We start from the raw sequence: 24,273 nt of genomic DNA on the forward strand, positions 1-24,273 counted from the left end.
GGGGCCTGGGGCGGGCGGGGCGGCGCGCGGGGCGCTGCTCGCCTTTTGTTCGGGCAGGAGCGGGCGGGCGGCGGAGAGCGACGGTGAGCGGGGCCGGGGCACCGGGCGGGGAGGGACGGTGAGTGGGGCCGGGGAACCGGGCACGGGGAGCGGCGGTGAGCGGGACTGGCGCACTGGGCACGGGGAGCGCCGGTGAGCTGGGCGGGGCACTGGGCACGGGGAGCGGCGGTGAGTGGAGCCGAGTCAGCGAACATCGGGCATGGGGGAGCGGCGGTGAGCGGCAGTAGGCCGGCGGAACCGGGCAGGGATCGCTGCGGTGAGCGGGAACGGGTCCGGAGGACAGGGCTGGCGGAGATCGCGGCCGGGAGCCGTCCGGTGAGCAGAGTTGGGGCGGCCGGACCCGGGGCCAGGGCCGTGGCCGTCGGTCGTTCCGGGCTGGGCTGCACCGGACTCCGCCGTGCGGGGCTGGGGAGCGGCCGTGCTCGGGGCGGGGAGGATCTGGGTGTCCGGGCCGGGCAGCACCGGGCGTCCCGGCTCGGCCCCGCTGCCGCCGTCTGGGGCTCCGCGTGTGCTGCCCGTGAGCTCGGCCGGTCCTGCGCGGAACCAGTTGGGCGGGTCCCCGGGGCTTCCCCCATGGGCAGCCGGGCTGCCCCGGCCCCTTCCCAGTGCTGCGGGAGCCGGTTTGGGAGTCGCGGCTCCGCGCTCCTGTGCGGGGCGGCGGCTCTGTCCCCGGCCCCGCCCGGAGCTGCTGCTGGGCGGGCGAGGCCCTGGCACGGCGCTCGCCCGGTGCTGTGGGGATCTTGCGCAAACTGGGCTGCTCCGTGCCCAGAGTCACACCTGGGGACACCGCGTTCTGCTCTCGAGGCCACCTCGGATCGCTTCGACATCGCCGTCCCTGCCCGCGGGGCCGGGGCTGCACTTCGCCCACCGCCGGGTCTGTGAGGTCTGGGGGCTGAGGGGGATGCGGGTGACCTGACATCACCCAGACAGCGCCCCGCGGGTTAGGGGTGCTGGGCACCGTGCGGACAGCTGAGCCCCTGACAGCGGACATCCGCACCGGGAAACGGCGGGGGAGCGAAACTTGGCTGTTTGTCTGATGTTTGGAGGGGAGAGAGCGCTCTAATTGCGTTAGCTGAGTGATTAGCTTAATTAATCAGGTTTACAGCACAGATGAAAGGATAATGCTGAAATGTTGCTGGGAGTTGCCCTGAGAAGGCAAACGTTGGCTGTCATACGAGCAACGCGGGGAGACGTGTGCTGGGAGAGGAGCGTGAACGCTCAGGAGCTGCTGGGTACGGGACAGGGTGACCTGCGCCACCATTGTGCCTGAACGGGTGTGAGGGCATCAGCCTGCACCCTCTCCGGCCAGACTGGAACTCCTTGCACCCTCGGCTTCCCCGTAACGCTGTTGAGGTGCCTGGGTGAGTCCCATGTCTGGTTTGATGTTCCCTTGTCAGCTTTCCCATACCAGAAGGGTGGTGGGGGCTGGGGGCACCCCGTGACACAGTCGCTTCACCTCCTGCTCCAGCCCACGTCGTGCTGGTTTTGGCAGCTCTCGGCTCTGGTGTCCGTCTGCCATCGGCTGGTGGGGAGCCGGGGGCGCAGCGTCGCGCTGCCAGCTGCCGCGGGGCTGGGGCTGGGGCTGGAGCGGTGCCGGGGGCGTTTGCTCCGGGCTGGCAGCCGCATCCAGGGCAGGTGCAGTGTCCGCGGGGGCTGCTCCAGGCTCCGCTCCCGGAGTGTCCGGCCCAGCCGGAAGCAGCGATGAGAAAATTACAGGGGTCCATTTCTGTGTCCTTGTCGGTGTCGGAGCTGGCTGGAAGGGTGTAGGGAACCCACTGGAACTGTATTTGCACATCTGAAGCCTGATCGCTCATTGTTTTGGAGGATTTCCATGAAGTGTCATGAAAAACCCATTTTACTGCTAATTTGGCTTAAACAAGTTGTCCATCAGGACGGGGAGGCACAGAGCTCCTGGCAGCGTGGCTGAGGATCGTGCTCCCTCCTTGCACTGTGGCTGCTGTGACAGGAGCAGGGACAGACGCGGGTCCCCAGGGCTCAGGGCGCTGGGGGAAGGTGGGGCGGCCGTGCGGGGCCCTCCGTCAGACAATGGCGTTACAGTCTATTGTCTGGGCGATGTGCCGTGTCCTTGCCGGCTCCAGGAAGCGCGTTCATCCCCGGGGGGGGCTGGGGGGGACAAGCCGGGCTGCTGGGAGGGCTCTCCTGGGGCTGGGTGTGCGAGTAGTTTGTGCACCGTGCCCGGAGCCTCCGCGGGGGAATCGTGGCCGGGCTGCAGCCGGGGGCCTTGGGGAATGTCCCCTCTGCTCCTGCTGCCGTATTTCAGTGTATCATTCGGCGCTGCCCTAATCCCATTAACTCCCCGCTTTGTTTCCCCCACCTGAAATCCTTGCTCAGCCCTCGCAGCCGGGCAGGCACTGCGGTACAGCTGCACGGCTCAGCCCGTTCCTGGGAGGACGGCTTTTCTTCAAGACTGTGGTTTGGTGTGGGAGCGCTTGATGGGATTTGGCTTTTTATCACACTTCCAGATCTCCGGGATTTAAGACGGCGCTTTTGCCGGGCGCGCTGCCGCTCGCAGATGGCAGAGCCTGGGAGCGAAGCTGCCCTTGGCCCGGCTCCGCAGGGTGGGGGAGCACAGCCTCTGCACAGAGAACTTGCAGAACTCTAATTGCAGCATCTGTACCGACGCTTGTGCTAGTTTTGAAGGTTTAAATTAGAGTGGCTTCTAATTAAGAGAAGTTAAAAAGCAATGTAGTGTCTATTACAGCAGTACAAGCCTGCCTCCGAGTTCAGCTGGTGCTTCCCCACCTGGACAGGGTGTGTGGGCAGCCAGGGGTGGGGGTAGGTGGTCTCAGCCCCGTGGGGTGTCCCAGGAGGGTCTGTGTGAATGGAAACCGCTGGGGATGGCAGCTCGGGAGGACACCAGGGCTGCACTGGTGCCTTGAATCGCATTCTCTGCTCTGGGAGGGTTGGTTTTGCCCCTCTTTGCTCATGGACATACTTGACAAAGCAGTGGGATGTGAAGGTGCAGCTACTCCCACTCCAAAAAGGCTTAAAACTTGACCCCAGCACCACGTCTGTGCTTAAACAGGGCCGGCTTTGCAGCCACACCCGGTTTGTCGATGGCTGCGCGGGCTGGGGGGAGGTGAAGATGTTTCTATTTAAGCAGAGGTTTGAAATACCCTTCTAAATACACCATCCCCGATGGGTTCTGCCGCTGGGCCTGGAGGCATCCTGGCACGCCTGGGACTCTGGAATCGCTTTGGGAACCGGGCAGGAGCCTCGTGCCGCGGCTGCCGGGGCTTGTCGGGCAGCCCGCGACATCTGCGCTGCCTGTTCCCAGCGACTCCTCGGCCTCCTTCCCAGAGCCGGGCGGAGGCGGAATGCTCGGTGTTTTCCCAATATCCCACGCTTGGGTGATCATACCTGGGAGGTGTCCCCGCGGGAGGGGTGCCGGTGCCCTCGGGGGATGCCCCGGTGCTGGCGGGGGGCACACACCCCGTGGGTGGCTGCGCTGGGGTTCCGTGGGGCTTTTGGGGGTCGGTGGCTGGATGAAAAGCGTGATTCTGTGTGGGGGGAGAGACCTTTGGCTGCTGGCAGCGCCTGCCGTAATCGCGGTGACGCGCGGGCAGAGCCCTGGTGACAAATCATTAACTTGCTCCGACAGGCCGGGTGCTGACGGCTGTTGGTGATAATTTCTTGTGAAGCGTCTGAACTTTGCAGCTGTAATGCAACTGGATGGAGAAATTAAGCCGGGGCTCAGCACCTCTGTGCTGTCCTCACTGCCCCAGCTCCTCTGGGCAAACCCTGTGTCCTGGGCACCGTGGCTGGAGCTGGGAACAGCCAGCCAGGTCCAGAGCCTGCAATTACAGTGTTCTTAAAGAACAGCTTGTTCTTTATGCTCATTGAAACAAAATAATGATTTTTGATTTTTTTTTTTTTTTTTTTTTTTTAAATCCAGATGGAGTAATTGTGATTAATCTCACCATGCCAGTTCTCCTTTCCATGGACAAGTGGCAAATTCCCATCTTTCCTAGACATGATTCTAATGAGATCAGCAAACTGTGAGGAGGAGATGAGCCCATGTGGGTCCTCCTGATCCTGGTGCTGCTGCAGGTGGAGGTGTCTGTGCCAGCAACTAGGGGTGTGGGGAGGGGGATGCACTGCCAGAGACCCCACAGTGGGTCTTGGGCAGGTGAATGTCCCTGGGAAAGCCTTCCCTGGGCTGGGGGTCCTGCTGTGGGCCCTGCCCTTGCACAGGAGGAGGGGGTGGGTGTCATGCTCATTGCTGTGCATGCTCTTGCAGCGGGAGAGCACTTGATGGATAATACTGTGTCGGTTTGTGATGTGAAGTGCCAAAACATCGCAGCCTGGGCCTGGCATGTGCTGGAGCTGTCAGGAGCTGTTAATTCAGGTGCAGGCAAGGCATTTCAGGGACATGGTCTGGATTGACAGAGAGCATCAGCTGAGTGCAGCAGGTCGTGGCAGAGTTGCTGCATTCTGGGGCTGCTCTGATGCCAAGGTCTGGTGCTCAGGGGGATGCAGCACCCCCAGCAAAAGGAGCCAGGGCTTTGCATGATTCATTCAGCAGCTCAAATGTAACAGCATCATAGCAGCTAAAATATTGAAAAGGTTTAGAGCCCCCTCCAGTGAAAGAGCCCAGATCTGAAGCTCCTGCACCCCACTGCCTTTCTTGAGTGCCCCAAAGTTGTCAGAGCTGGCACAGCCGGGGCCATTCTGGACCTGGGTACATCCATACACAAAGGGCATGGGCTCCTTTGTGTGCAAGGCCAGGCCAGTGGTTTTGCCTGCTCTAACGAGAAGCTGATCCCCCGCCGCTGTCTCCTCCTCATTAAACTTCAAGCTGCTCTCGTTCCCCTTTGAATTCTTCCACTCATCTTCCCTGTAAAGCCCCATTGAAAGGGCTCCTGGTGCTGGGATCTGACTCAAACGCTTCCCATTGATGCTGGTGAGGTCTTGACAAGCTCCTTTCTCTGCCTACTCCTGCTGTGTGTTCCTGAGGATCCTCTTCAAAACCGCTGAAGCTTTTGTACAGCGGCTGCAGGGCTTCGTTAGCGGCTGCCCCAGCTCGTGAGCCTTTGGTGTCACTTCAGAGCACCTTGGGCAGGGCTTGTGGGTGTTGGGGGACTTCGAGGTGCAGCTCTCCAAGGTGTCACTGGGTGCCCTTGTCTGTGGGAAGGCTGTGCTGTGTCTGCTGGGGCCAGGGCAGTTGCTAATCCCTGGCTGCTCCAGGAAGGGGGGGGACCGGAGACGGCTTGTGTGTAGTGTAAGTGCTTCTAAAATAGAGTCTTTTCTTGTGCTGCATTTATTGAATTGCCTTAACTGCCTCTTCCCTTTCCTTAAAAGCCTCGGCGACTGTAATTGCATGCTCCAACCCCTGAGCTCAGCCCCTCACATGCTGCTGCTGCATGAGGAGCCCCCCCAGCACTGTTACCCTTCATCCTGGAGGATGTGAGTGAGGATGGGGCTCTGGCACCCACACTGCTCCATGGTGGGGTGAGGGCAGGCTGGACCTGCATGTGATGAGCTCAGGCTGCCCCTCACACCCACTGACCCTGAGACCCAGTGCCTGGTCTGGTGCAGCCCCTGCCTGGGGCTTCTGAGGGTGCCCTGTGCCCCACACCTGCACTCACTGGGGTAACCCCACGCTGGGGATCATGGCTGCTGCTCCCCAAAAAGCCCCTGAGCAGTAGATATTTCTGCATGAAGCAGCACTCACTGCTTTCCTGCTGCTGTTGTGGGCAGCTCAGCCCTGTCTGCCGGCTGTGTCCTGCCTGGCGAGGCTGAAGGCTTCACAGCAGCTGGTGAGAAGGGCTGGTCAGGCTTGGGGCTGTGTGTTTGCCAGAGACTTCCTGCACAGACGGTGTCCCGGGGGGCCGGTGCTGCCTGGACGCCGATCAAATGGCTCCTGGGGGCGGATGAGCTGCTGGCCAGTGCCCGACAGCCTGCGGGAGCTTCCTCTGCCTCCCTGGCCGAGGGAAGTGCTGGGAGAGGGATTAACCTTTTCCTGGCAGTGCCCTGCTTACTGACTGAACACCCTGCCTGTCCTGTACCCCGTGGTTGAAGCCCCTCGGGTGTCTTGGCCCCTTCCCCATTGAGGTGCAGGAGCAGGCTGGAGGTTATCCCCAAACCTGCAGTCCCCAACATCTGCCTCACTGTTTCCTGGGGGATTTCTCACTGCTCCCAGGAGCCAGTCCTGTTTCCCTGGGCTTATGTGGAGTGGGGCTCAGGAGTGGCCTGGTGGCAGCGTTCTGCCCTCACTGTTCTCCCCTTCCTGCTCTGCCAGCCTGGTGTGGGGGGGAGGTAGAGGCTGGGCTCTGCAGCAACCATCCTGCCCACAGGCCTGATGTGGGAGGGCTGGAGCTCACCCAGACATGCCCCCTGCTCATGGCTGACCCTTCAGTATGGATATTTTCACATGTGCCCCAAATAACACCCTGCATGAGGGTCCTTCCCTGCTACAGCACTTCCCTAGAAACATTGCCAGGAAATGGCTCCTGATGAGGTGAACCCAGGTGTCACCAGCATCCTGGTGTCCCTCTCCTGCTGATCTGCTGAGGAGGAGAGAGGACACCCGAGGACAGAGCCAAGCTGTGGAGGATGGGGGAGAAGCTTTTGTCAGTGTCTGCCCCTCACTGAGTGATGAGCAGGGCACGCTTGACACAGGGTTCAGAAAATGTCACTGCTCACCGTAGGAGCGTCTGGCATTTGCTCCGCTGGCTCTGTCACCTCGGGGGCTGTTGGCCTCGCTGGTCCCTGTGGTGATGAGCAAATGCTGTTGGGGGATGCTCAGGGGAAGGACAGGTGCCTGTGTCTTCTGTGGAGCTCCTGGCCCAATCACCAGAGCTGGTGTCTGAGCTTTTGATGTGCCTGGGTGCCGCGGTGCAGACGGAAGGGGTGGCTCATGCATAATGCAGGGCTCTGTACGGTGTCTGAGCCCAGCTCCTGGAGGTTTGGAAAATTAAGTGCCTGTCTGATGTCTGTAAATTGTGAAGCGGATGTCACTGCTCAACCATGGTGCAGCAGCATCAGCCCCTGCCAGATCTGTCTTGCTGCTGCCTGGGGTCCCTGATATTTTCTGCCTTTAGCTCTGCCCATCTTGTCCAGGGCAGTTTCCCAGTGTTTGCCTGGGGTGTTGGGGCTCTGCAGGTGAGCTGGGTGCCGGCTCACCCTGCTCCTGCACCATGGTGGTGTGCCCTGCCAGTGCCACAGAGGGCTCTCCCATTTCCACGCTTTGTAAGGCATGAACATTGTTTCTCTTGAGTTTCCCAACACAATTTGGAGTACTTGCACTCCCAAATACCAATGCAGCACCGCGGCACTCCCAGCTCCACGCTTGGGCTCTCACAGCCCGTCCCTGCAGCGGCGCGGGCCGGGGAGCAGAGCTGTCCCTGCTGTCGCCCCTGGCACCGTGTGTCACACACTGTCCTGCCCCACTGATCAGACGCCCCAGCTCCTGCCGCGTGGGAAGGCTCTGACTCCATTAGGGTCCCTCCGTTGCCTGACCACCGTGCATTATGCACAGCCCATTATAGCTGCTCTGAGTCTGCCAGTGCTGCTTGTCAGCTCAAAGAAATATTGGATTGGCATGAGCAGCGCCCTGCCGCGGCTCCGGGAAGGCGCCTGGGGCTGGGGCTGGGCGCGGGGGGATTGCGGGATGCTCCCAGCCGGGGGGACAAGCGTGGTGACTCCTGTTTCCTATCTGGATGAGGGCTTGGGATTCCTCCCTGTGCAGCTGGCGAGGCTCGGCGCTGCCTGGGAACAGCCGGCAGCGGTGGGGCGAGCCGCACCAAGCCCGTGCGCGCCGTGCCCCACGGAGCCGCGTCCCCGGCCACCTCCCGACGCCCTGACTCAGCTGGCGGGGGGCTCAGCTCCGGCTCCTCGCTGCCCCAGCACGGTGCTGGGGCCCGAAGCTGCCGCCCCAGCCCGGCTGGTCCCTGCGGGTCCCCGCGCTGTGCTGGCGGCTGGAGCGGAGCCAGCGGAGCGCGGCCGCCCCGCTCCAGCCCGGCGCAGGAATCGGGGCCGGTGCAGGCTGTAATTAGCAGTTTGCAAGTGGGTGCTGCTGCGCCCAGGTATGCCGGGCGGCAGCTGCTCCCTTCGCTGCTTATCGCCTCTGAAACTCTGACTCATTCCACTCCTGCGCCGGGAAGGGATAGAAATCCTGGGTGATGGGTCAGCGGAGGGCTGGGCGGGTGCTGTCTCCATCCCTCCCTCCTTGCCTCTAACCCTCCCTCCTCGCCTGCCTCCATCCCTCCCGGCAGTGCCGGGGGCCTGGATGCAGGGCTGGTGACTCACAGCCCTGAGTGAGCTCAGGCGTTAATCCATGAGCCATCCTCCCTCCCATTGTATCCCCAAATTAAAGACAAGGAAATCCCAGCCCTGCTCCCAGCAGCCTTGGCTGGTTTGTCCTGAGTGTTGGGATGTGCTGGGCTGCCCTGTCCCGGCACTGAGTGGGGAGGGCCCAGCCCCGGATCACACCGTGGGCGCCTGTGGTGCTGAGCACCGTGGGAGAGCTGAGCCAGTGGCTTTGCCTGCTTATTTTTAGGTGCTTTAGGTGTCCCAGAAAGTTTCTAAAAAGGTTCATTTTATGCTTGGAGCTCCAGCCATATGGAGCTCCTGGCGTGTCCCCAACTCTTTGCAGGTCCTGTCTCTGCAAAGGGTCTTTAAAAAGCTCATGGGCAGCTGGGGGACCCTGCAGCTTGTGGTGTCCCAGCGCGCCGGGCGGAGCCTGCCCACACCCTGGCCGTGGCAGTGGTGAGACACGGTGTTGTGAGCGCTGTGAGACGCAGCTTCATGTCTGAACACGAGCAGCAAAGTGCTGAGCTTTGGGTTCGTCATCCCGGTGCCGCCTTTCATCTCCGGTGGGGGAGGAGGGCAGATAGGGATCGGCTCCATCTGCTCTGGGCTGCGCAGGGGCCGGGTGCTGCACGGGGGGCTGCCGTGCCATTCAGGGACAGGAGGGTCCTGCAGCAACCTGGGCTCTCCTGGAGGTGTAACCTCTCCCCTCCCCGCCCCGCAGAGCAGCCATGGAGGTGATGAACATGATGGAGCAGCCGATCAAGGTGACGGAGTGGCAGCAGACCTACACCTACGACTCCGGAATCCACTCCGGCGTCAACACGCAGGTGCCCTCTGTCAGCAGCAAGTGCCTGGGGGATGATGACGAGGTGTATGGCAAGCAGTACACCATCAAGAAGACAACCACCACGAGTTACTGCCAGGGAGGGAACCAGGGCCAGAGCCAAGCGCAAGGTAAGGGGCTGTGGGGCCCGGCACATCCGCAGGCTCAGCTGCTCAGCTCCTGCCTTCCTCTTCCTCCCCCGCAGCCAGGCTGCTTCTGGGTACTCCTCCATGCTCGCTTCCACACCCTGGGAGTTGTTGCTGCTTAAAATATGCTCCCTCCTGTCCTCTTCCCAGTGCTGAGAGACTCTTGTGCGGGGGTGGCTCGTGGTCAGCCCGCGCTGGTGCTGAGCTGTGCACACATCCGAGCATGCCAGCGGGTTGGCTTGAGATGGGAACAGCTGATCCCAGCCCACGGATCTGCCACCTGCTCTACTGCCTGTCTGCCAGCTGGGAAACCTGTCCCAGTGTGGCTGCCAGAGCTGCCAGTGTGTGCCATAGCACCGTGCCACTGCCACAGCTTCTCCTGCTGAGGCGAGGATGACACGGAGCTGCAGCCTGGAGTGAAGGAGATGCTTCCTCCAGCTTTGTTCCCTCAAAAGGGGCTGGTTAGCTCTGCTTGCTTCTGCAGTTTCCTGTCAGCAATAGGCACTGGAAGGTTTATTTGCCAGCTCCTGCAGGGATCAGAGCCCCCCATGGAATGCTGTGTGGTCTGTGTGCTGCAGAGGTGGGGATCATGAGTGGCTACCACAGTATCAACCTCAGCATCCTCGATGGGGAAGGCCTCAGTGTTCTCCTTTTTTCCAGTGCCAGCTGGTCCCAAGTTGCAAATATCCTTAATTTTTTAATTAATGGGCCTTGTGTGACAACTGCCCCATCATGCTGCCTAATTGAGTGTTGTCTTATCTCTGTGCTGCCGGATCTGTTTACGCTTTGAAGCTCCAGCTCTGTGCGGAGTGTGCCGGGACTGCTGACGTGGCCAGTGTCGCTGTGCTAGGCTCTTGCTCATCTCGTTGGGATTGGGAAGCAGGGCTGGGAGCGCTCCTTGGAGAGAGCCTTACCCTGCCTCCCTGTCCACCCCTGCAGCGGACATGGAGGCTCAGCTGGCCATGACCCGTGCCCAGCGTGTCCGGGCCGCCATGTACCCCGAGACGGTGGAGGACCGCTCGCTTCTCATCACCACCCAGCTGGAGGGGCAGCAGACCAACGTGCAGCGCCTGGCAGAGCCCTCCCAGATGCTGAAGTCAGCCATTGTGCACCTTATCAACTACCAGGATGACGCCGAGCTGGCCACACGAGCCATCCCTGAGCTCACCAAGCTGCTCAACGATGAGGACCCGGTAAGGAGCAATGTTTGTATATGTCTCTGGGCTTTCAGCTGCTGCACAGATGGGGTCTCTCCCTGTGGGGCTCTGTGGCCATGTCTGTCTCCTTCCCCTTACACTGACTCCTGCCCTGCAGGTGGTTGTCAGCAAGGCAGCCATGATCGTCAACCAGCTCTCCAAGAAGGAGGCGTCGCGCCGCGCGCTGATGCAGTCGCCGCAGGTGGTGGCGGCCGTGGTGCGCACCATGCAGAGCACCAGCGACCTGGACACCGCCCGCTGCACCACCAGCATCCTGCACAACCTCTCGCACCACCGCGAGGGCCTGCTCTCCATCTTCAAGTCGGGCGGCATCCCGGCCCTCGTCAGGATGCTGAGGTGCACGGTGGTGGTGGGGGCTCCAGGGGGGATGGCAGGGGCTGGCAGCCCCTCCTGGGCTGGGGACAGAGGAAGGGAGGGCTTGTGCTGCCTCAGTGTGGGTCCTCCAGCTCACCAAAACAAGGAAGTGGGAGACTGTGAAGTTGTGGGGTTTGCTGTGTGTGGAGCCTGCATGGGGGCAGGAGGAGGGGAGCAGCTACCTCACCCACACTGCCCTGGCCTCAGAGATGGGGCTCAGGCTTTGAGGTGTCCCTTCCCTGGGACTCAGGTTTGAGGTGTCCCTTCCTGGGACTCAGGCTTCCAGGTGTCCCTTCCTGGGACTCAGGTTTGAGGTGCCCCTTCCCTGGGATTCAGGCTTTGAGGTGTCCCTTCCCCGGGACTCAGGTTTGAAGTGTCCCTTCCCTGGGATTCAGGCTTTGAGGTGCCCCTTCCCTGGGTCTCAGGCTTTAAGGTGCCCCTTCCATGGGATTCAGGCTTTGAGGTGTCCCTTCCCTGGGGCTGTGCTGGGTGCTGGGCTGGGGGCAGCCCTGGGTGCTGTCCTGCAGCCCAGTGAGTGCAGTGTGGTTCCTGCTCTGACATGGTGCCAATCCCCACAGCTCACCTGTCGAGTCGGTTCTGTTCTATGCCATCACCACCCTGCACAACCTGCTGCTGTACCAGGAGGGGGCCAAGATGGCCGTGCGCTTGGCTGATGGGCTGCAGAAGATGGTTCCTCTGCTCAACAAGAACAACCCCAAGTTCCTGGCCATCACTACTGACTGCCTCCAGCTTCTGGCTTATGGGAACCAGGAGAGCAAGGTGGGATGGGGATCCCAGACTGACAGAGTCCTGGGGAAGGCAGGAGGGGAGTGGGTGTTCAGCTTTGCACCTCACAGATGTGCAGGAGGCAGTGGAGACTCCAGCATCTCGTGCATCCCTAGTGATGTGACCAGAGCATTCCTGCATGCCAAGGGGTTAGAGCTCCTGCCTAGCTTGTGTCCTGGCATGAGCTGGGGAATCTGGAGAGGGGTTCCCAGCAGCCCAGGACTGCCGCACCCCAACCCTCCATTCTTCATGCCCCGTCCCTGGAAGTGTTCAAGATCAGGTTGGACAGGGCTTGGAGCCACTTTGTCTGGTGAAATGTGCTGCTGCCTGTGGTGGAGGGTGGAACTGGATTGTCCTTAAGGTCCCTTCCAACCCAAACCATTCTGGGACTCTGTCTTGCAGCTGATTATTTTGGCCAACGGAGGACCCCAGGCCCTGGTGCAGATCATGCGCAGCTACAACTATGAGAAGCTGCTCTGGACCACGAGCCGTGTGCTCAAGGTGCTGTCGGTGTGTCCCAGCAACAAACCTGCCATCGTTGAGGCTGGTAAGAGAGGCTGGGGCACAGCCACAGGAGGAGGGTGAATGCTGCTGTCAGGGTGATGTGGCTGAGGATGTCTGTGGGATGGGCAGAGGTCTGCACAGCCAGGTGAAGCCACCTGGATTCTGTTCTGAAGGCTACCTGGGGTTGTTCCTGGCACTGTGTGTGGGCAGGATCCATCCTGGCTGTCCGAGAGCTCTTTACACATCACATTTGGTCTCTGCTGAGCTATGAGGCTGCTCTGTGTGCAGGAGCATCAGACAATGCCCAGCCCATGCAGCCTGGCTCCTCCTCGAGCTGGGATGGCCAGGTATGCTCACAGGGTGCTCACAGAGTGTCACCCTTCCCTGCAGGTGGCATGCAGGCACTGGGCAAGCACCTGACCAGCTCCAGCCCCAGGCTGGTCCAGAACTGCCTGTGGACCCTGCGGAACCTTTCTGATGTGGCAACCAAACAGGTGAGCCTGCAGGACCCCTGTTGTGCTCCAGTGCCACGTTTGGGAGCTGTGCCCATGCTGGGTGGCTCATGCCAGGCTGAGTTCCCTGTTCCATGAGCTGCAGCAGCCTGTGTGCCTGGTGGGGTGAGGGGGTGCCCTGCTGTGCCCACCTTGCCCTGCATCCTGGGGCCTGTTGCCCTGCCCATGCCAGCTGGCTGCCAGCATTCCTGCGTGTCCCCAGTGCGGGGCTGAGGCCACCACGATCACTCAGCGGGTGCCAGTGGAGTTTGCTGTGGCTCAGGAGCCCTGTCAGCCTGTTCTGGGCTGGCTGCCTGCCCAGCTCCTGGGGGAGCTGCTGCCAAGGCTGCTGTGCCCCACAGCCGGTGCAGAGGTGACCCCAGCCCTGCTCTGGGTCTGCTCTCCCAGCCCTTTGCTGCCTCCTGATGAGCTTTCCCATCTGCTGGGGCCGCTCCATGCAGATTTGCTCTGATGCAGCCTGGAAACTATTTTGGCTGTCATGGAACCATCCCTGGCTCTGATGAGTGAAGGGTTGAAGGAGGATGTGGTCACAGTGCTTTAACTCCTTCCTGTCCTGCTGCTGGCTGCTGGCCAGGACTGGGGTCACTCCATCAGTGTGTGGCAGGGGCATCAGGAGTGTGATTGCAGCAGGAGACATTAAACTCTGAGTGAAACTGCACATGTTAGAGTGGCTGGGGCTCACTGTGAAGGAGAGCTCCAGCTGTGGGGAACAGAAAAAGAGCTGTGGGGGAGTCAGGAACACCCTGACCCTCCCATCACTGCCTGCTGGGCAGTGGGGCCAGATGTGGGGCTGGAATTTGGGTCTGACTATGTGTACTCCCGTCCCCGCTCCTGCAGGAGGGCCTGGATGGCGTCCTCAAGATCCTGGTGAACCAGCTGAGCTCCGACGACGTGAACGTGCTGACCTGCGCCACCGGCACCCTCTCCAACCTGACCTGCAACAACAGCAAGAACAAGACGCTGGTGACGCAGTCCAACGGGGTGGAGGCGCTGATCCACACCATCCTGCGGGCGGGGGACAAGGAGGACATCACGGAGCCGGCCGTGTGCGCCCTGCGGCACCTCACCAGCCGGCACCCCGAGGCCGAGATGGCGCAGAACTCGGTGCGCCTCAACTACGGCATCCCCGCCATCGTCAAGCTCCTCAACCAGCCCAACCAGTGGCCACTGGTGAAGGTAAGGGGCCAGAGGGGTGTTGGGGGGCAGGAGGAGGCCGGTGGGGCTGGAGTGAGCCTTCCCCTGCTGTTGTGTGGTGGGATGAGCTGCTGAGGGCTCAGCAGCCTGTGCTGTGCACAGAGGGATGGTGGCTGCTGCTGCCACAGCCCTGCTCCTGTTGGGTCACGTCCTGTAGCTAGGATGGGTCTGGCTTCAGGCTGCTATGGAGGTCTGGATACCTCCAGGAGTCCCCGAGGCAGAATTCAGCTTCTCAGCTAGCCAGGAATGAGATCCCGGGAGTTCCGAAAGCAGCTTTATTTCTTTGAAGAGTTCTACCAGCAAAATCCAGATGCATAACATAGCAAGGGGTTTTTATAGGGTTTAGGGGGATTGAGATTCTAACCAGTAAAATTATAAGTTGAGAACTATCCAATTACTTTGAGATTTTAGGTGAGAAAAGACCAGTCATCTAGTAAAGTTAAAGACCACTAGAAATCCTAAATGATTACAGGGATTTCTGTAGTGGGGGGAGCATTTCTCATGAGAAGTTTCATTGTCTCAGGGATGAGATCCGAGGGGTCCTTCTCAGGAACAGTTGTATCATCCACAATGTCCTTGACAGCAGCTGATAAAGGAGGTGGCTCGTGCCTGGTGCTCATTGGAATTGAAGCTCAGCTTGGGGAGAGGATGGATCCAGGGCAGGGGAAAGCTGAGTGGGATGGGGTGGGGCGGGTGGGGAGGGGTGCAGCCAGTGGGTCTCTAGGGGATCACAAGCTGTTCTCATCCACAGTTGAGACAAATCACTCCTCCCTCCTCCTCTCCTGCAGGCTACCATAGGCCTGATCCGCAACCTGGCCCTGTGTCCTGCCAACCACGCCCCGCTGCAGGAGGCTGCTGTCATCCCCCGCCTGGTGCAGCTGCTGGTCAAGGCTCACCAGGACGCCCAGCGACACGCGGCCGCCGGCACACAACAGCCCTACACAGTGAGCCTGCCCCTGTGCCCTGCTCCCAGCACAGCCTGGCACCCCAAACCCAGCCTGTCCCTGGGGCCGTGCCCCAGCGTGTCAGAGCCTTGGCTGAGCTCTTGTTCCCTGCCAGGATGGAGTGAAGATGGAAGAGATTGTGGAGGGTTGCACAGGGGCACTGCACATCCTGGCCCGGGACCCCATGAACCGCATGGAGATCTTCCGCCTCAACACCATCCCTCTCTTCGTGCAGGTCAGGGCTCTGGGGACACTGGGCCACCTCCTGCCCAGCCTGCATGGCCATGGGCTGGTGGCCCCATGCAGCAGGACGTGCCCAGAGCACAGGGGCTGCTTTCTGGCTGTTTCACATGGCTGCTGATGTCCCCTGACAGCTCCTGTACTCGCCGGTGGAGAACATCCAGCGCGTGGCAGCCGGCGTGCTGTGCGAGCTGGCCCAGGACAAGGAGGCAGCAGATGCCATCGATGCCGAGGGAGCCTCAGCTCCCCTGATGGAGCTGCTGCACTCCCGGAATGAGGGGACAGGTGAGTGCTGCTGTGCTGGGGACTCTCCTGGCACTGTCCCAGCAGGGCTTTTGGGGCTCTGATGCTGCGTGGCAGCAGGAGCTGAGGCTGCTGGCCGTCCCCACAGCCACCTACGCGGCCGCTGTGCTCTTCCGCATCTCGGAGGACAAGAATCCTGACTACAGGAAACGCGTCTCCGTGGAGCTCACCAACTCCCTCTTCAAGCATGACCCGGCAGCCTGGGAAGCGGTGAGCATCCCAACCACATCTGGGGGAAACCAGGCTGTCAGGGGAATGGCCCCATCCTGCTCCCAAAAGTGCTGCCAGCACCTCCAGCCAGAGCTCAGACAGGAGTGACTGTCAGACAGTGGGAAGTGGGAGGCAGATGGTCTGTGGTCTCAGCTCCTGGGCCATGGCACCACCTGGGACAGGGTTTGCCACCACATGGCCCCTGAGCATGGTGAACATGAATCCCTTCACGTGTTCCATCTTCTTCCCTAGGCTCAGAGCATGATCCCCATCAACGAGCCCTACTCAGATGGTGAGTATGGCACCAGCCCTCCTTGCAGGGTCCGTGTGGGCTGGGTTCTGAGGGAGCAGTTGCCTCATGTCACCGAGCCAGGCTGGTTTTAAAACTTTTTTCAGGTGTCTGTCAGTCAAGTGCCAGCCCAGTCTGCTGGGGATTGGGGGTGCACAGTGGGATGCTCAGCTCCCAGGGAGCACACACAGCTGGTGCTGTTGGGCTAGGGGATGGTGGGGCCTTTTTGCAGCACCACATGTCACCTGCTGCCCTGGGTGGGGGCACAAGGAGGTGGCTGAAATCTGGAGAAGTCACTGGCTGATGGTTGCCACATCCCTTCCCTGCAGAGCTGGACCCTGGTTACCGCCCCATGTACTCGGGTGACATCCCCCTGGACCCCATGGACATGCACATGGACATGGACGGGGACTACCCCATGGACGCCTACAGCGACGGCGTCCGAGCGCCCTTCGCTGACCACATGCTCGCCTAACCCACCCACAGCCCCACACCAGGTACCTGCCAGCACACCTGGGGAGGGGCCCAGCCCCGTGCCAGCACGGGTGGCCAGGGGAGACAGGGCTGGCTGATGGCAGCTGCTGTGCTGGGGGTCCCTGGTGCCACCACGGGGTCCCTGGTGCTGCCATGGATCAATATCCCCATCACCTGTTGGCTCAGGGGACCACTTTGGTCTCCTCCCAAATCCCCCCTCGGTGGATGATGGAAGTTCTCTGCCACTGCAGGTGTTCTCTCCATGCAGAAGAGGGTGGCCCCAGAGCTGAGCATTCGCGAGAAGGACTTGGGAGACAGAAGTGCCTGAGAAGACAAAACTTTTCCATTCCCACGAGAGGTTTTATTTTTCGATTTGTTTTCTTCGCTGTGGGTCTGTGGAGAAGGTCCTTCCTCCTGGGACTGCTTCGAGCACCTACTGCCACATCCAGCATCCAAGATACTGTTTCTGAAGCTTTAAAACACAAACCTTGCACCGTTAGTGATCTATCATTGGCAAAATAGTCTTTTCTATGAATATATATTTCTTTTTTATTTTTAATATGGTGCCAACGGCTTTTGCCGTCTTTAAGTTTGTGCTTTCTAACTTCCCCACGATTTGTTCTGCGTGTTAGTGTTCTAGGAGAGGAATCTGACATGGAAAAACCCTTTGCTTCCTGCGAACTCCAACAGAATCAGGCCAATCCAGAGTTTGCTGAAAGCAAAGGGTCCGTGTCCCAGGACCTTCGGGGTGTCTGAGGTTTAATTCTTTCCCATCAGCCGCTGGGAGCTGACTTCGTGTCCCTGTCCTGCCAGTCCCCATAGAGGAGTGACTCCAGCATTAGGAACTGTGTCCTTGTACCGATCTCTGTTGCACATTTTAACCCGTTTCCCTTCTCTTTGGTGAGTGGTGTGTTTCCGTCCCCTCCTCCCTTATCTAACACATTTTTTAAAAGAGGCTTTAGATCTGATGGTGGTTTAACACTCCGACTGGAAAGGGATGGACAGTTACTGGAGTGTGGGTCAGGAATGGAAGATTTTATTATTTCTGTAAGTTGTTTTTGTATAGACCAAAGCAAAGAATAAAATAACCCCTGCAACCCCGTGCTGCCCTGAGCCTGTTCTTCTGTCGGCTGGGGACGGTCCCTCGGGGCAGCCAGGGGAAGGCACAGCCATCGCCCTCTGTGAGCCCCTGGCAAGTCCCTCCATGGGGCAGAGGGATCCTGGGGGACTCATTCCCATACTTGGCACCTGCTTTGCCTGGATGTGGGCCCAGGCTGCCACAGAGCGTGGCTGGATACCAAGGTTCATGTGCCGTGCTCGGGACAGGAGCAAACGGGGACAAAGCAGCAGGAGCTGGTCTGGGAAGCAGGACTGGGGGGAACATCCTGCCTGAGCTCAGCGCCGTGGCTGCAGCCAACCCCAGTTCTCAGGGAAATGGATCTGCTTCCTGCCACAGCCCCTGCCAGCACAGCAACGAGCAAAACAGCAGCTGCTTTCCGGGCAGCCCCAGCAGAACCCGGTGCACTTCCCGAGGGCAGCGGGGCTGGGCTGCCTCATGGGGTGAGGCTGGGGGCCAGATAGCCCTCAGCCTGCTGCAGCTGCTGCCAGAGCAGGAGACAGCCGGTGACAGGCCTTGGCTCCAGCCCTGTGTGCCTGGGATGGGGTTTGGCTGTGCCGAGCCTGGACCTCACCTTGTGGCTCCCAGTCAGCCCTGCTGCGGGTTGCAGTGATGTTCCTGCTGTCAAATCTGTCCCCAAAGTGCGAGCACGGGCAGAGATATCCTAGAACATCTGTCCTAGGAAGTGTCAGGTCCTGGAGCCGTGGGCAGGAATGCGCCCCCCGCACATGTTGGGGCAGGAATGCACGTCCTGAGAACCCGAGTCCCACTGCAGCAGAGCTGCCAGGGGGCATGGCCAGGATTTTGGGGGGAAAGTGGAGCCAGAGGACTTGGACCAGAGCAACCGGAGGTGTTTGTGGGGTCCCCAGGGAGCGGCATCCCCGGGTGGGCTCCAGGAGCGGCGGGACGGACTGCGGGTCCCGGAGTCCTGGGCTGCGCTCCGCACCTGCCGGGCAGCGGCTCTCGCTGTCGGCGGGGCCGGGAGCGATGTCCGGGAGCAGCGCCCAGCGTGTGCGGATGTCCCGCCCCAGCACCGCCTGCTGCACCCGAACCCGGCACCTCCGCACTCCCGGGTGCTCCGAGCCTTGGCTCCCACCCCAGCTCCGGGCCGCTGTCCCCTGTGCGCTCTGCCTCCGGCTCTCACCGTCCCGCGTCCCCCAGGCTGCTTTCGGGCACCGCAAATCCCGGGCAGCTCCCGCGGGCGAGCCCCGGGCCGTGCCCAGCCTGTCCCCTCCGTTCCTCTGGGGTTGTCACAGCCCCGGGAGAATTTTCCTCATCTCTCTCCTTCTCACGGCGCTCGGCCGCTCCTCGGGAGGTGCCCGGGCAGGAGGTTCGGGCAGGGCAGGGAGCAGCAGGCGCGAGTCTGCACAGGTACTTGGGGCTGCCAGACCTTGCTCCTCCTGGCCCGTGTCCCACCGGTGCCCGGGACCACCGTGCTGCTCCCGCCCAGCTCCGTGGGGCAGGTCCCGGGGCTGGAGGGGGGCACTGGGGTCCGGGGTCAATGGAGGCAGCGGGCGATGGGAGCTGCTCGGCACGTGTCTGAACAAGGCTCCCCCGGGGAAAATGAATGTACGTGCAGGAGCTGGGCCAAAAGCAGGCGCAGGGCCCTGGCAAGCCCCGGCTGAGCTGACTCACCGGCAGGGCTCCCTCCCGGAGCAGCGGCAGCGCGGCACCTCCGCACGGTGGGTCCCGGTCCTTCCCTGGTCAGCAGAGGCTCTGAGGCCTTAGGGTGCTGTTTTCTGGGCGGTACGGTGCAGGATTGGACCCCGAGGTCTGGTGGTCCCAGTGGCACAGGGCTGGGGAAGGCTGAGGGTCTGCTTTGGGGTCTGCATGTTGCTTCGTGCCATCCCTGTAAGGCGGGGGGAGCAGGGTGGGCTGGTCTGGGTGCTGTGCATGTGGCAGCGACCCTGAGCACATGCCAGGAGAGAGGGAAGCAATGCCCTGGCATGAATCTGCAGCAGGGAACGAGGTGCCACAGCCCCACAGCCCCACAACTGTGGAGGTGGCACCAGGGGTGGACATGAGCAGAGGGGCAGCAATGCCAGCGGTGGCTGCAGCCCGAGCCAGAACCTTTGGAGGTGGCCAGAGAGAAGGGATATGCTGGGTTTATGGCCTGTCTCATGATGTGTTTATGGTTGGGATGGGGCAGATGCTGCCCAGCTTTGCCCTGCCCTGCTCGGCATGGCCGGTCCCTGCTCTGCATCCTGGTGCCGGCAGGGTGGAGGATCGCAGACGGACTTTGCTCTTCGAGGTGGAGCTCCCCGGGGCTCTCCCTGGCACCGCTGCCGTGTCTGCCCGCTGCCGGGGATTGACAGCTCCTTCCCTGTTCGCTCCAGAGGCAGCGACCCAGCAGGGACCCCGTGGGGGGCAGGATCCTGTCCGGTCCGGTTCGGCCCAGTCCTGTCCGGCCCTGGCGCTGCTTTGGTGCTGAGCCCCCCGCGTCACATAGCAGCCACCGCAGAGCAGGTACGCTGACCCCTCGCCTCTGCCTCTGCCCCATATTCAAGGGTGGAGCTGCGCTGGAATCTGTTCCCACAGCTCTCCTGTGCAGGGAGCAGGGACACCCGAGCCCTGGCTGTGCCGTCCGGCCCCAGGACTGGCAGAGGTTGCCCCCAGGATGCTGGGGGATATGGGGGTTCAGGATGTGTCCCTGATCCCTAGAGCATCACCTGAGCTCCTTCCCCCCAGGCAGGGGCCGGAGAAGGGACTGGTGCCCGCCAGCGCCGCTCCAGAGAGCCAGGGCAGACGGTGCCTCTTCCCATGGCAGCCAGTGCCCCACGTAACGCCAGCCAAACTGGACACCCCTGTCCCACGAGAGACCCCTGAGCCCAGCCCGGGCTCGCCTGTCACTGCCTGGCCCCACACCAGCCCAGAATCCCACCGGTCACACAGGGACACACACCGCGATGCCGCCACCATCACGGGTGGGTAGAGCTGAGGGTGCCAGCGGGTGCCCTGGGGGAGCTGGGGTGAGGGCCTGGGTCTACTTTGGGCTGTTCCCTCGTCCTGTCCCCATTCTGTGGCCGGAGATGAGCCGTTGTCCCGGCATCCTCCACCCCCCTCGGCATCCCACGCCCGCTGTCCCCAGCGCCGCTCGGCCGGGCAGAGCGTGGCCAGGAGATGGCAGCAGGACCCTGCTCGCAGACAGCGGGACCGTGAGGGGACAGGACAGAGCTGGGGAAGGGTCCCTGGGTGCCACCCTGCAGGGGACCGCCCATCCCTGCACTAGTGGCTCTGGGGACAGATCCAGCTGGTGGCACCAGCCCCAAACCCCTAGGGGACAGAATGGGCTGAGGGGTGCAGGACGTACTCCTGGAGCCCACTCCCCTCATATACCCCCCACCCCGCGCTGACAGCGTGTCCGTCTGCCCCCAGAGCTGTGCACCGAGAACGTGCCCGAGGTGGAGCTCATCAGCCTGCTGGGCGAGCAGCTGCCCCGCTACACGCTGCGGGCTGACACCGTGTTCGGCTATGACCACGGCGACTGGCTGCGAGCCCCCCCCCCGGCCCCCTGCAGCCCGTAGCCCCCCTGACCCCCCAGCAGATAGAGGAGACCCTGCAGTATTTCCGTGAGTTGTGAGCGTGGTGGGTGCACGCCCAGTGTCTGCGCGGGGTGGCGGCGGTGAGGACAGCCTGGGAGTTAATCACTGCTAATGGGATTGACGGGCAGGATTTCCTCACCCAGAACATCCCAGGCTAATTCTGGGAGCAGCTTCTTCTGAGCCAAGCCGATACTGGGAGAGAGCCCCCATCATTTCCTGGGACCCCCTGCATGTCTCTGCTCCCCTGGGCTGTGCTGTGGCTCACGGGTGGGACACTGGTGGGGCTGGCAGAAGGTGTGCCAGTGAATCCCAGGGCTGCTGCTCCCCCAAACGTGACAGCCCAGAGCAAGGCTCAGGGCCCCTGCTGCCAGTGAAGCCCCCGGAGCTGTGGGGATCCCAGGGGAAGGTCCCTGCAGCCCCATGGCCAGGCAGGGGCAATGCCCATGGCATTGTGGCGTGGTCTGTTCCTGGCACGAGGTCGGGGTTCAGCGGGGGGCACAGACGGATTAACTCTGCTTTGTTTCTGCCTCTGGCCTGCGTGTGCCTGGGACAGGATTAGAGCAAGGGGCTGGGGGATGGATGTGGGGCAGTGGGAGACAGATGGGGCTGAGGCCTCCTCCCACCTGCTCACTGCAGGCTGGGCTGGGGGTAAATCCTCACCATGCCTTGCCTGTGCTTGTAGCCTTCCCCTTCTGTGTTCATCAGCACTGCTCCCTGCAGTGACAGTACAAGGGATTGAGCCTCAAACCCTGTCTGTGCCATGGGGCAGGGAGCATGCAGCACCACAGGATCCCAGCACCCCAGCCCTGCTCCATGGGGCCAGTGGTTCCCAGTCCCTGGCTCCTGCAGGTCACAGATTCCCAGGCCTCCAGTGCCTCTGGCATGTGCTGGTGGTGCAGAGGGGGCCCATGGCGTCATTCCTTCACTCAAACCTTTAAGCTGCCGTCAGAAATAGCCCCCTGTAATCTGCTTGAGCAGGCACAGGGAACCTGCCCAGAGGAGCAAATCCTGGGGCAGGGGATTAGGAAGAAGAAGCTCCTGCCTGTCCATGCTGAGATGTGTGTTGGAGTCCTCAGGGTCCCTGGAGGGTGGGTGCCCAGCTGGTGGTGCTGGCCGTGTCCCAGACCTTACCAAGGGAAACACCAGGATTAGGGAAAGGCTGGGACTGAGGGCACCTGCTCCAGTCCTCACTCCAGAGGGGACTGGTGGTTAGGGCAGGATGTAGTTGGGATGCCAGTGGGTAGGAGTCAAGCAGGCAAAGGTGTGTGATGCTGAGGGGCAGCTTCATCTGCATCCATCCATTGATTATTTGGGTGCCAACAAGGAAGGGCATTGGGGCAGGTGAAGAGGACAGAGCACGCTGGCATTACCAGCATCACACCCATGCGGCCTGTGCTACGTGCCTGCCAGCTCCTCCATAATTCAGCATGCCATGATTTATTCAGTTTTCCTGCTTCTGCGCTGCTTCTGCACCAGTGTGGTTGTGGGGGTGAGAGGGTCAGCCAGGGAGTGTGGGGCATCCTGGGTGGGGCATGAAGGAGCCCATGCTTGCAGCCAGGGGTGGTGAATGGGGAGGTTGGAATGGGATGGAAAAGCCCTTTTCCTGATCAGGGACCTGGCAGGTCCCAGCACTGCAGTGGGCACTGAAGGTGCAAGGTGATGTGGGTGATGATGGAGGGTCCAGCCCTGGGGTGTCAGAAAAATATACCCTGACCCTCAAGGTGACTCCAGCCCTGCACGGTCATGGCTTTGTGTGAAGGGCCCAAAATCTCTTCCTGTCTTTTCCAAGGGGCAGAAGCTGCTTTCTGTGCATGACCCACAGCATCAACACTGCTGAGTTGCTGCTCAGGGACCCCAGTGTCCCCTCAGCAGTCATCACTACCCGTGGGGGCCTGTGTGCCAGGCTATGAGTTGGGACAAGAGGTGGGACACTGCCCCCAGGGCTGAGCAGGATTGTCCTGCTGCATTCCCCAACAAGGAGCCCGCTCCTAGAATGCCTGACGGCTATCGTGTCCCCGAGGACGTCCGGGAAAACGGGGGGAATGGGCACCCCCGGGCAGCCTCTGGCACCCCCCGACCCCGCATCGCCCCCGTTCTGCTCCGTCCGGCCCCGCCCCGGCCCCATCCCGGCCCCGCCGCCGGGGGATGCGCCGGGCAGGTGCGCGGGGATGGGGCGATCCTATAAATAGGGGCGGGAGCGGCCGCAGCGGCTCCGCTCAGCGCGGCGGGGCTGGGCTGGGCTGGGCACGGCTGGGTGGGCGCAGCGGCTGCGGTGGGCTCGGCACGATGGAGATCTGGAGCAGCCCCGCAGCCTACGATGAGTTGAACGGGAACGCGGAGCGCGGCGGCGGCGCGGACCCCATCGCCCGGGAGCTGGAGGAAGGTGAGGGGGGCCCGGGTGGTCCCTCCCCGGGGGTGGGGATGGGGAAGGGAATGTGGATGTGGATGTGGCTGCAGCAGCGCTGGGCTTCCCCCAAGGTTGTTCTGGAGCGGCGGGGGCCGGGGTCGGTCCGGAGCGGTCAGGGCCGGGGTCTTCCCTCGGGAGGTGCCGTCTGCTCCCCACCCGTGCGTTCCCTCAATCCCCGTCTCTCTCGCCGCTCTCTGGCTCGGGTTTTCCTCCCCCCGGTCCCTTGGGGACTCCCAGGGTCACCCCGACCCTAAGGAGAACTTTCCCCAGCCGGCAGTGGGGGGAGAGGGGCCCTGCCAGGTCTGCGTGTGCCCGTGGGGAAGGAAGGGCGTCCGTCCTGCCCTGGGAATGGGGTCCTCCCCTCCCGCACCCCCGCACCGGGCCCGCAGATGGATGTTTACGTGTTTGCCAGAGCTGCAGCCCCCGTCTCTCAGGGCCAGCCGCTCGCTCCAACCGTAGCGATGCTCATGCTCTAATTATTTCCAATTAATGACTCAAGGGCCTGACGAGGTGCAGTTGGGGACCCCCGCGGGGAGCGGGTCCTGTCGGGGTGCGGAGAGCGGGGTGAGGCTGGGGCTGGGGCTGGCCCTTCTTCCCGTGGACGTGTTTGGGGTACGTGCCCTCCGGGGCGTGCGGCAGCACCGGGGGCACTGAGGACTGGACGGGACCCGGGTGGCGAGTGGGGGCATTGCCATGACAACACACTCGCCATTACACAACCCCAGCTGGGGAGGCCTAATGGGATTTGTGTGGCTGAGCTTCCCCGTTAACCCACTTCGTCTGCACCACTGGGGGGTGGCTGTGACTGGGGACGCGGGTGGGGGCCCTGAGCGCAGCCAGCGCTGCTCTGCCAGGGGAAACTGAGGCACAAACCCTC

The 24,273-nt window shown here is 61.9% G+C and overlaps 2 protein-coding genes across 7 annotated transcripts in view; both read left to right on the forward strand.

The window, feature by feature from the left end:
* JUP (junction plakoglobin) lies at nt 1-17,443 on the forward strand. Of its 6 annotated transcripts, none has more exons than XM_056511826.1 (15): nt 1-83; nt 9,056-9,288; nt 10,243-10,496; nt 10,618-10,856; nt 11,453-11,654; nt 12,063-12,207; nt 12,555-12,658; nt 13,514-13,852; nt 14,659-14,814; nt 14,930-15,049; nt 15,189-15,339; nt 15,446-15,567; nt 15,820-15,859; nt 16,186-16,353; nt 16,582-17,443. In XM_056511826.1, the coding sequence occupies exons 2-14, from the start codon at nt 9,063-9,065 to the stop codon at nt 16,329-16,331; spliced, it is 2,244 nt and encodes a 747-aa protein (XP_056367801.1). In that variant the 5' UTR covers nt 1-83; nt 9,056-9,062; the 3' UTR covers nt 16,332-16,353; nt 16,582-17,443. The 6 variants fall into 6 exon arrangements, with proteins under 6 accessions (XP_056367801.1, XP_056367802.1, XP_056367803.1 ...); XM_056511827.1 differs by having other exon boundaries at nt 31-118; XM_056511828.1 differs by lacking the exon at nt 1-83 and adding an exon at nt 218-375.
* HAP1 (huntingtin associated protein 1) overlaps nt 17,435-24,273 on the forward strand; it is a 12,688-nt gene continuing 5,849 nt past the window's right edge. The window contains 4 exon segments of the mRNA XM_056511804.1: nt 17,435-19,913; nt 20,140-20,371; nt 20,823-20,951; nt 20,954-21,016. Of these exon segments, the coding sequence (XP_056367779.1) occupies nt 19,629-19,913; nt 20,140-20,371; nt 20,823-20,951; nt 20,954-21,016 (709 nt within the window). The 5' untranslated portion in view covers nt 17,435-19,628.

The sequence above is a fragment of the Oenanthe melanoleuca genome, chromosome 27 (assembly GCF_029582105.1).
Source record: "Oenanthe melanoleuca isolate GR-GAL-2019-014 chromosome 27, OMel1.0, whole genome shotgun sequence".
NCBI lineage: Eukaryota > Metazoa > Chordata > Aves > Passeriformes > Muscicapidae > Oenanthe > Oenanthe melanoleuca.

Excerpts from the sequence above, each read along its gene's own strand:
- JUP (XM_056511826.1), top strand. The coding sequence starts at position 9,063 with ATGGAGGTGATGAACATGATGGAGCAGCCGATCAAGGTGACGGAGTGG. Across the intron at positions 12,208-12,554 it reads ACCTGCCATCGTTGAGGCTG|GTGGCATGCAGGCACTGGGC; the intron begins GTAAGAGAGGCT and ends CCTTCCCTGCAG. Across the intron at positions 15,050-15,188 it reads CCATCCCTCTCTTCGTGCAG|CTCCTGTACTCGCCGGTGGA; the intron begins GTCAGGGCTCTG and ends GTCCCCTGACAG.